The sequence below is a fragment of the Lupinus angustifolius genome, chromosome LG03, assembly GCF_001865875.1.
Source record: "Lupinus angustifolius cultivar Tanjil chromosome LG03, LupAngTanjil_v1.0, whole genome shotgun sequence".
NCBI lineage: Eukaryota > Viridiplantae > Streptophyta > Magnoliopsida > Fabales > Fabaceae > Lupinus > Lupinus angustifolius.
Window position 1 is genome coordinate 17,264,700 of NC_032011.1, and position 11,113 is coordinate 17,275,812.

The 11,113-nt window shown below is 32.8% G+C and overlaps 1 protein-coding gene across 3 annotated transcripts; it reads right to left on the reverse strand.

Moving 5' to 3' along the window:
- On the reverse strand, positions 1,945-10,053 carry LOC109343562 (eukaryotic peptide chain release factor GTP-binding subunit ERF3A-like). 3 transcript variants are annotated; one of them, XM_019581919.1, is made up of 19 exons: positions 9,923-10,053; positions 8,975-9,016; positions 8,782-8,856; positions 7,937-7,987; positions 7,699-7,791; positions 7,195-7,306; positions 6,518-6,563; positions 6,315-6,386; positions 6,031-6,093; positions 5,765-5,919; positions 5,600-5,664; positions 4,744-4,894; positions 4,503-4,608; positions 4,260-4,395; positions 3,708-3,772; positions 3,447-3,611; positions 3,150-3,222; positions 2,995-3,055; positions 1,945-2,329 (listed from the first exon to the last, which is right to left on the reverse strand). In XM_019581919.1, exons 1-18 carry the CDS (start codon positions 9,924-9,926, stop codon positions 3,018-3,020), a joined length of 1,512 nt encoding a protein of 503 aa, XP_019437464.1. In that variant the 5' UTR covers positions 9,927-10,053; the 3' UTR covers positions 1,945-2,329; positions 2,995-3,017. The 3 variants fall into 3 exon arrangements, with proteins under 3 accessions (XP_019437464.1, XP_019437465.1, XP_019437466.1); XM_019581920.1 differs by having other exon boundaries at positions 8,782-8,853; positions 9,923-10,052; XM_019581921.1 differs by lacking the exon at positions 8,782-8,856 and having other exon boundaries at positions 9,923-10,052.

Below are 11,113 nucleotides of genomic sequence, written 5' to 3' on the forward strand. Positions count from 1 at the left end.
AGGAAGAATTTTGTTGGATGATTGTTGAAAGAAAAGAGTGGTGCAATGGAAGAATAGAAGAAGGAATTCAAGATTAGGGGAGAGGAAGATGATGTGTTGTATTTGAGAAAGATTGGTGCAGCAGAGCTCTCAAAAAGAGAGCTCTGATACCATATTGAAAAACATTGTGCAAAGATGAATGTAAATTTTGTATTATTGATTGATTGATGAAGTTACAATAGCCAGCTGAATTTATACAATGAGAAGCAAGACATAACAACCTTACTTGATAAGCAAGAAAGCCAACTAACTATAACAACCAAGTGACTTAATAAAGCGTGTGGGATAAAGTTCTACTGCAATGAAATAATAATGAGAATCACTATTGCATAATGCATAAAAGAGATAAGTCAGATAGATGGATGTTGTGCACCAAAGTTGTTATGTTGAACAAAGCAGACATAGTCATGATTCAAAGCCTCGGTCAGACATATTCTTCCATGAGCCAGTTTTAGTTGAACACCATAAGCTATCTGCAAAACAAAATATATGTGCATATTTCATTACAAATTTTAGAGTCTAATATTCATATGGTATTAATGTAAAAATTTATACACATTCATCATTCATTTGTATTACTTATACTTAAGAGTCAGTAATACTTAAATATGAACAATAGATGATGCAATGATTGTATACAAAACTATTACATGACAACTACATACATCTTTTCTCTCCAAATTTTATCCCTTTAGCTTTTTGTTGTACCTTTGAAATAATAACTGGGGAGCTCAGTGGAGAAGGTTCCCTTGTTAACCCAATCATAATGTTGATTGTGTTGTGACCTGTATCTGGGTTCAAATTCACAGTTTTGGAAATAACACTCTTGAGAACGTTTTCAAAGAATAATGGAAATAGAAGAGATCGTCATTAATATCCACTATCAAGTTCACGTTTGAAATAAATCCCAAAGCAAATACTAGCAACTGTCATAATTCTTGAGAAAGAGTCCTTACCCATCACAAAAAGGCACCCTAAATTGTTCTAAGTGAATTGAAATCTTCCGCAATGGAATTGGATTAACGCAAACACTAATGGCGCAGCAAAAGGCAAACCAATCCTTGTTCGAGGTGGGAGCCTCTTCAGAAATAGAAGTGGAGCAATTCTGGGATGTCTTCAGAATTTTATGATATTCAGGACTCACTCTGTTGAACTCTCTTCATGTTTATTTAGCAATCTAAATTCTTCATAAAGGAATAGCACAAACTTTGGTTAGAATGTGGCTCAATTAGTTGTTCAAGCCTTGTTAGGGGGAATCAAAATGCCTTGGGTGCTCATAATCAATTGGAGGAACTCCAAGATCCTTATTTTGGATACGAAATTCAAAGTGTCATACATCTACGGAAAATAACATGTGCAGATAAACTTGCATCCTTTGCATCCTTTAGAGTACTCTCAAAGTGTGATTTTTGGCAGATCTAATCCCTCAATTCACTAATATTGAGCTCTTTAGGAATAAGTTTGGTCTACCAAACTATAGATTTCCTTAAAATTGTACCGACCCTATCCTTGCTGAGCAAGATTGTGTGTTTCGCTCAGCACCTGTTACTATCACTGAGTGAGGGGAATCAAGGAATTTTGGATATGTCGCTCAACGAGTGAGTTATATGGCTAGCAAGCTTTACCTTTTTCACTAAGCGAGGCAATTTCATTCAACAGGGCTCGAGCAACAACTTATGGATTTCTCATTGCAGACAATCGCTCAGTAAGCAGCCTTTGTTGAGAGGAATTCTTATTTTCCTTTATCAATGAAAGTTGGTGTGCTTTGCACCCTCATCCATTAAAAAAATGGATACAGTAATAAGCTTCCCAAAGAATTGGACAATTACTAATTTCCTCTAGTCGCGCACAATCTTAAAATTCCCAATTTATAAATTCTCAATTCTTTAAAATTCCAACAAGGACTTAAAAAAGAATCACAGCAATATCAAATAAAATATGCTAGTCAAATGTAACTATATTTGTTTAATTGTTATGCTAAAATATGAAAACTCATCACATTCCACAGCTAATCAAGTGGATTGATTTAAATCCATCCATTTCAATTTTGTCTCAAGTAGTAGCATGGTTGGAATGGTTTTGCTGTCACCAGTAAAAGACTAAAGCAGACAGGCCTTGAAAAGACATATATAGGAGTACATTGGTACCAGCAGCAACAAAGAGCTCTTCACTGAATAAACTACCCCAAAAGCAAAAATAGACACCAAAATGAACATATTACAAACTTTAATGCTGTCAATTATACGCGCCTCAATACTTCAAATTCCATTTGTTGTGCAGGAATAGCCTCCTGTCCAATCAAAGACTTGTTAGAATAAAAATTATGGTTCATTTGCATGTAGAGGCAAGAACCAGACATGAAACTGAAATTTTAGAGTCTGTTTTCGAAGATTTATACATAAAACAGTGAAAACTAAAAAAGTGTTATCAAGGTTACATATACAAATCTAAAAAATAGGAAACAGGATAAAAACAAGGTGGCATACATGTAATTATTAATAAAGGCAAAAACAGAATGTTTTCTTGATCTAAACAGGCCATTTGCTTGCAAGGACCTAGTCATAATTGATTTCTTAGTCTATTCTCTTAAGATCACTTGATTTGTCCAATAAATACATAACACCAGAAAAATCTACAGACGATTTAAATTGAAAAACAATGCCAAATATTCGTATATTTGCAGTTCAACCATTTGTAAGCCATTTCCCAAGTCAAATTTCCACTTGTTTAGATTTATTTATATACAAAAGACTGCAGAAAAGGTACTCCATGTCCACGGAACTGAATTAACTGATCAGTTAAAGAAAAGAGAATATAAATATCAAGATAGTCAAGCATATATGCCACTATACCAGAGGAGCATACAATATCAGAGACCACGAAAATTGAACAATATTAAAAAGTTGACCATGAAAAGAAAGAGCAGTGTGGCAATGCAGGTGAAATATTCTTTACCTCAAGTCAAAAATGTCACAAACTCAGATTTTAGTAACTTTTCCCACTGCAACAGTTTTCCCTGTAGAACAGAGTAAACCATATATGGCTTCAACCTATGTACATATATGTGTGTATGAATTGGCAAGATAGAGAAAACATTTCTTAATTCTTACCTTCAGTGCGAAGAGTAAACCTCCCAAGTTGTGGAAAACAAGAGAATGTCTCAATGCATATTGTGTTGATAACCTGAAAGCAAATTTACAAAACAAGATGAAGCTTAACTTGCATAAATAACAACAAATATAAAAATCAAACTACCATCAACAATGATTTCCTCTCTATTTAAGACACAAGAATCTTTTCGTATGACCATTAAGTAAAAACCTTTTCATGGCCCTGGGAAGCCCATGTACTGATGTACAGCAATATAAAAAATTCAGCTTTCAAATTCATAAGGCAATAAAATGCACCTGAACACGGCAGACAATACCAGCACCACTCTTCACAAAGAGAACTTTCTTTTTCATAGGTTTCCTTGTCTTTGGATCAATTTGATGCAAGAGCTCAACAATCTCACATTCTTCAACTATCGAGTGGATGTGCAGAATAGCCTTGTATCCAGCAGTAAAAATAGCCTACAGATTTTAATACAAAGATGTTAATATCCTTGATTAGCACAGAAATCAAAGCTAAGATCCAAATGCAGACAAAGGAAAATAAAGGATACATACATTGTCTAGCAATTCAAGGATCTGCAACTGAGCAACAAACTCGGTAACAGCTGGTATTGGACTTTCTGCAGACAAGACAAATACAAAAACCACATTAAAACACCAACAGCATGTGCATGAACACAACTCAAAATTTAATTGACTAGTAGAAGAACATTTGTGGTGGGAAAAGGTCCTTGTGTCACCAATCTTCAATACTGTTTATGATTCAACTATGGTCTTAAAAGTTAAAACCCACCTCAAATTAAGCATAGGCTCCAATTCCAACTAAAAATAACTTATTTTGCTTGGATTAAAACTACAAGGTGAAATTAGTTGAGCCAACATTTCATGCCATACTACAGCTAACCTATTGATACCAGAGGCAAAAATAACAAATGAACCTAGACAGAAAAACCAGGTTTCACACATTGCACTTAATTTGTCTGTGTAATTATTTTCTACAACACCTTTCTAATAAGTTTCAATCTAAAACATATGTTGTAGAATGCACAATTGCTGCAATACATATTTCAAAACCCAGCAAAATTTTAAGTTGAGAAAAAAACATACCAATACAAGACAGGACAAACCCAGATAATATGTCTTCTTCTTCAACACCAGATAATCTAATCCGTAAATTTTCTCCAGGGCCAGCACGTTTAACCCGATCTTCATCAATAAATATAGCAACAACTTTTACAGGATGCTGCATATTAATGTGTAGTTGTCACCCATTTCACATTCAGAAAGCAAGAACAAAACAGGACAAAGAAAGGAAGGACAGATCTCACACCAACCAAGAAAACCAATTACCTTGTTTGGCATGACCCACAAAGAATCCCCCTCACGAACAGTACCAGATTCCACTTTGCCCATAACAACAGTTCCCATGTCTTTGAATTTGTCAATTATAGGCATCCTACATAAAATCATAAGTTCAATCTTAGGACAGTTGAATGAAGCCTTTACCACTAGATGTGGAAGTCTAAAAACAACGAAACTACAAAGGACCCCTGGGAGAGTAACTGAAGCAACAAATTCAGAAATGCAATACCTGAAAGGAGCTGTAGGATCTCGCTCTGGAAGTTCAACAGAATCAAGGGCTTCAAATAAGCAAGGACCGTCCCACCATGGACAAATGCTTTTATCCAGTCTAGTTTGTAGGTTCGCACCATTCAATCCAGATATTGGTAAAAACTGGACATCTGATAAATGAAATAATTAGTAAAATGACTTTACCCCCACAGTCCATCAAACTGGGTAGACCTATCTATAGAACATGAAAGTATTGTTATGAAATGATTTCCAAAATAGGGCATTCCCATGTCAATTTTTATAACCTTTTCAAAGCCTAAATCATAGAGATAGCTTGTAGATCATGAGGAAAATTTTGCACATCTTCAACACATTCAAATCTCAACCCTTAGTTTCCTAAAACCAACCATGTTGTTGCTTATTCCATACTCTAGGTTCAATTCATCCTCTGAATTGCACTAAAACATAATACCCAGATACCTAGCCTGCTTATCTCTAAATGAGAACAAGAATTTATGAATGGCGAACTATAACAGTATCTCGACCTGATGTTCACAATTATATTATATAAGGCCATTCTCTGTGTGAAAATGTGATCCACGCACTACAAATCAAAATGTACACCAGCAACCCAAAATGAAATAAACAAAAGTGCAGCCCAATGCACGAGACTCCCACTTAGTAGGGTTCAGGAGGGTAGATGTATGCAGACTTACCCCCAGAAGCAGAGAGACTGTTTCAAGGATTTGAAATTGTGACCTCATGGTCACTAAGCAACAACTTCACCGTTGCACCAAAATGAAATAAATAAACTGAATAAAATGATACGCACAAAGAAAATCCAAATTATTTTCAAACAAATAAAATGCAGATACCTTTCTTCACATTGTATCCTGATTGCTTCAGAAATGGAATCATCTTTGACTCAATTTCAGAATACCTAGTAAGACACCAACAACAGCAACCTCATTAAAATCAAAGATAAGCAAAGAAAGAGACAAAGAGACAGTGCCAATAGGTGTGTCTGAAAGAGTACACACCTTTCTTTTGACCACTGCACTGTAGGCTCATCCATTTTATTAACAACAACAAGTAACTTAGCCACACCCAACGTTTTTGCAAGCTGGACATGTTCACGAGTTTGTCCACCCTTCTCATATCCAGTTTCAAATTCTCCCTTCCGAGCAGAAATTACCTGATTGATAGGGTACAAAGGACAGACATGACAGTTAATCATCAAATGCTTGTCAAAAAGTATCTAGAGATGATCAAGATACAAAGAGTGGCATGTCACAGATTAACTAACCAATACTCCAATATCAGCTTGAGATGCACCACTGATCATGTTAGGAACATAGCTTTTGTGACCCTGCATAAGCATTGTAATTCAATATTAAATATTTCCTCATTAAGCCATAAGATGATTTGAAGTATTTTAAAGGATATGTTAGACAACAGTTGAAGCATGAGAAGAATAGTTATCAAAGAAAATCCTCTATATAACTCAAAACAGAAGATTAACAGACAATTAATATGCATATTCATGGTATTGAAAACAGATCTGAGAAGAATCATGCAAGACATACTCACAGGAGCATCCAAAATTGTGAACCTTGTTTTCTCTGTCTCAAAATGTGCTCTTCCAACTTCAACAGTTTTCCCCTGCAATTAACACATTTTAAACCAAATTATGAGTTCCAAGCAAATTCCTATATTCAACAAGGGGAAAGAGAAAGCTACATAAAAGGGGATGGAATTAACCACTTATATTTTATCAGAAAATTAATGCATACCTTTGCCCTCTCTTCTTCATTTGTGTCCATTATATAAGCCATATACCTAACATATAAATTTCAAATTATTAAATTTGATATAGATTCCTATCAATTAACTAATAAGTTCTATTAACAACAAATATAATATGTTAAAAACCTAATGAGACACGCCCTGAGTTTTGAAAGTTTGAGCAACTCAACCCCACACAGTTAAGTAAAATATCTAAATTTTGAATTACCTGTTCTGCTAGTCTACATTTATAATACAAATGCAAGAAAACTCAAAATAAATTATGCAAAAGTTTACATGCTAGGATAAGAAGCAAAGAACCTATGAAGTAATGGACAATTACCGAGTTTTTAAACAAATTACCAAATCTTCATAAATTAGCATGCCACAATTTTCATTAGCAAAAAATCATGTAAGACTTACATGAATAAATATTTCTGCTCAAGTAGTTGCAAATAAATAAAATCATCCGAATGGAAAATCAAACAATGAGTTGAACAGGATAAAAAAGCCTCAGGGTGCGCATTAATACAAACCAAGGACATAAAAGTGACAATGGAAGACAAAAAGAACCCTTTTTGTCTATGTTAAAACCCATAAGTTACAGTAACCAAATGATGAGCAGCAAAGCAACATTGGAACACAGCTAAAATATTCAATCAAGAAATAAGGGAAATGAGCTAACCAGCTTTCTCGACTTTTGTCCTTGGCTTCTTTCTCATATTTTTGGATAGTTCGCTCATCAACCTGACCACTGAGGAAAAGTATCTGGCCTCCAGTTGTAGACTTGCCAGCATCTACAATAAGAAACACAATAATAAATAATATTAAAACAACGTTAATTTTAAAATAAAAAAGACAAAGTTTCAACACAATATACTGAATGAACATGGAACCCAACATATAAACCATTAGAAGAAGGCAGCCTTTAAACCCCATACTATTACAATAGTAGAAGAGGTAACAAACTATATAATAATTCTTCTATAGTTCATTAGCTATTCTATTACAATAGAAGAATAGCTAATGAACTAGAGAAGAATGGTCCCCTGATCATATAATGCACATGATATACATGAACGACCATAATCTTGACCAATTGAATGGTCATGAAAGCTGAACAAAATGGAACCCCAGTAGCAGTAACCCTTATACAGATAAAGTAAACAAGTGGAGTTCACCAACTTACCGACATGGCCAATGAATACAACATTCACATGTCTTTTCTTCATCTCCAGATCATCTTTTTCATCTTGCACATGAGGAGTTTCCTTATCTTTCACTACAAATCAAAATCAAGGGTGTGGCCATAAGAAAATGGATGCTAATAACTTTATTTTCAATGAGGCTGTCTGACAGGCTGTGGAATCTAAATGGACAATATATACATAATGACATACTTTAAAACTAAAAGCATATCCCAGTACCTTTTGGCTCATCAGCATGGACAGGCTGTGGTTGAACATCCTGCTTTGGATCTGAAACCACCAAAGTAAAATCTTTATATGATGCTCTCCAAACTCCATTCATTCATACTATTATTATACTAATATGGCAGTGAAGTAACAGTATAGACAGCAACCAATAAAACAATCACGAAAGAACATAGAGCCTATGCATTCTACACTTCTCCAAGTTCAAGGAAGCAATTAAGACTTGATTCTCATGTGCTAAAAGATGCAAAATTACTTCATCACTTTTGAAATGTGGGGACAGGGGAGGTTAGAGAAGTAAAAGGAGAAAAGGTTGCATTGGGTGCCAAAAGTGATACAAACAAGTAGTCACATACAAAAAATTCCTAACAATATCAATAATAGGCAACCAATATCTATATTGGCAACAAATCAAGTAGGCATAATAAAGCAAGTCATAAATTGGATCAGCTGATATAACCAAATATACTAACACTCTCATCATAAGTACAGGATTCTACCGGGAAGAGTTGAAAACAACTTTATGCATCTAAACAACCTTTCTGAGTTCTGAATAAACAAAAGTTCACAGTTGATTGTGTTAAGTGGGGAAACAAAGGTGCTACAATATGGAGCGTTTACTCATGCACATAAGAATCATAGGATTGTTCACCAAAAAAATACTTCAGACAAAAAGTACAGTTAGCAAATGAGAGCGACATAATAACAATAAAAGAGTATTGAGGTATAATTATGGTACACTTATTTACGTTAGTCATTAATTGCATTTACTTTCAGATCAAATAAAATAAAAATAGAATAGGCAGGAAAACACAGAATGCCACTTCTTTTCAACCAACCTTCATCCATCTCATCAGATTTATCAAATTCTGGCTTTCCATCCTCCAGATTTATCACCCCATTATTTTCTTCTGCTTTATGTCACAAGCAAGATTGAGTAGAAAAAAAATTAAAAATGGGACAGAAGTACAGAACCATTAATACATAGTGAAAAAGAATAAAAACACAAAAACCAAAAGGCCTTTGGTTTACCTGCTGAGTCGAGCTGTAAGGAACGGATCTCCTCCTCAATATCTACCATTCAAGCAAAACAAACAAAACGGACATAAAGATTTCCTCCAACTCACAAATTTCCTTCAAACAGGAAAGTATGATCTCTTATATTTGATTCAGAAAACGCAACAATTCATTTCGAAAAAAATTTATAGTTTTTCTTCAATATGAATGGAATTTAAAAGATGATATTAAATTGAAATAAGCCACTGCCCTAGTAAAGACCAGTACCATAACATAGAAATCAGTTTTTGCTTCCATATAAATTCACTTACTAGTTACCACCACAAGATGTTAACATAAAGGAACTCATGGATGCAATATAACAACACATTAAGAGCCGATTTATTTAAACTTAAACGATAAGTGATTCAATGAAGCTAATTTGACATAAGTAATTTATTTACAAGCAGAAAAAGATAGCTTGTCAAAAAATTTTAATGTCAGCTTTTTTTGGCATCATCCGTATTATTACTTTTTTGGGGGTAAAAAACCAACCAACCAAATGTGCAAGTGCTACCGTAGAAGTGATTTTTTTAATCAAAATAATCTTCTTTTTTGTGAAAACAAAAAAACTTGAACAAATTGGCCCTATTACTACCGAGCAGAAAGTTTGCGCGATAATTTCATAAGCTGAATAGAAAACTAAAAATTGTAACATCACAAACATAACCTCAATAAATTCACCCACACAACGGATATCAATTACTACAATTTCAGCACTAACAATAAAAATATTATTTCTTCAATATACAGAGATCAATAAAATTAACAATAACGGGTCAAATCAGGAAGAAAAAAAGCTAACAGAATCACAGAACCTGCAGATCTAAAATTGATTGAAAAAGTGAACGGATAGAACAAAAATTAAGCGGTTAAGTGGAAAGAGGAACACGAATTGATAATCGAAATTGGAAGAAAACATACCCATAGTGAAAAGGAAAATGAGATTGTGGTGTGTGAAGTGAAGAAAAGGGTTTGAGCAAGTGAAGTGTGAAGAATAAAGAGAAAATGTTGCGTGTGCGGTTTTGTTAGTCCAAAACTCTGTGTTCTCCCGATGTAAGTACGTAACCTTTGTTAGATTAAGATAAACCCTTTTTTTATTTACTCTAAATCAAAATAATGGTTGATATTAATCTAATCTATATTTGATTTTTTATATTTTTTATTTTAAATATATATTTAATGTTTAATGATTTTTTTGTACTATCAAATGTATTCTTTTACCTTTTAATAATAAATAAATTTCATGGTTATCTCTTCCAATAAGTGTTACTCTCAAGTATTTAACCTCTAACTTTTTAATCATTGTAGAATCTAACGGATTCTTACATTACTATATTAATATCTTGTTGATTAATATTTAATTATTTAAGATTGAATTTAATATATATGTGTGCAAATTTTAAATCTATAATTGTGTATCATGCATTAATGTTATACAAACATATTTTTCGTGTATAAATTATTTTCTCTAATTTATTGTATAAATTAAAGATTAAAAAGTAAATGATGATAACTTTTTCTTATATGTTATATTTTTTATTTATGTTTTACTAGATGAATACCGTATTCTTTAATATTATATTATTTTTGTACTTTTCTTAACTTATTAATAAAGCTACTTTAGAATTATTTTTCCTGATCTCTTTTATAAATAAATTTAAACAAATTTCATAAATATTAAGAATACTTCATAACTTATTCTTGATAGCGATATTTGTTAGGAGGGGAACCATGTATTTCGAAAGGATTAGTTATGAGGAAATACTCTTGATTTTATCAAAAAAATAAATATTAAGAAAATTAGTTAAAAATGTATTTCATTGCTTTTATTTAATAAAAATACATATAAATAGTTGTAATTTATATTCAGCATGTGATATAAGGAAATTTGTTTTGAATAAAATTTATATTAAATATTAGAAACTATAAATGTAGTCAAACTTACGTTATATGAGATCAAAATATATTGATGTTTTTGTATGTATAAATTAGACGAGAGTAGGTCTCTCACCCTTCATTTATAAACATATTATATTTTTCTATTATCAATATAAATATTTATACGTTATTTATTATTAGTTTATTTTATATTACTTTTATTTAATAGTTAAT

Bases quoted from the DNA above. Each gene is read 5' to 3' on its own strand.
- LOC109343562 (XM_019581919.1), bottom strand. The intron at 6,387-6,517 runs GTATGCATTAAT...TGTTAATTGCAG, and splicing joins ATGAAGAAGAGAGGGCAAAG to GGGAAAACTGTTGAAGTTGG. The intron at 3,773-4,259 runs GTATGTTTTTTT...TCTTGTCTGCAG, and splicing joins GTTTGTCCTGTCTTGTATTG to AAAGTCCAATACCAGCTGTT.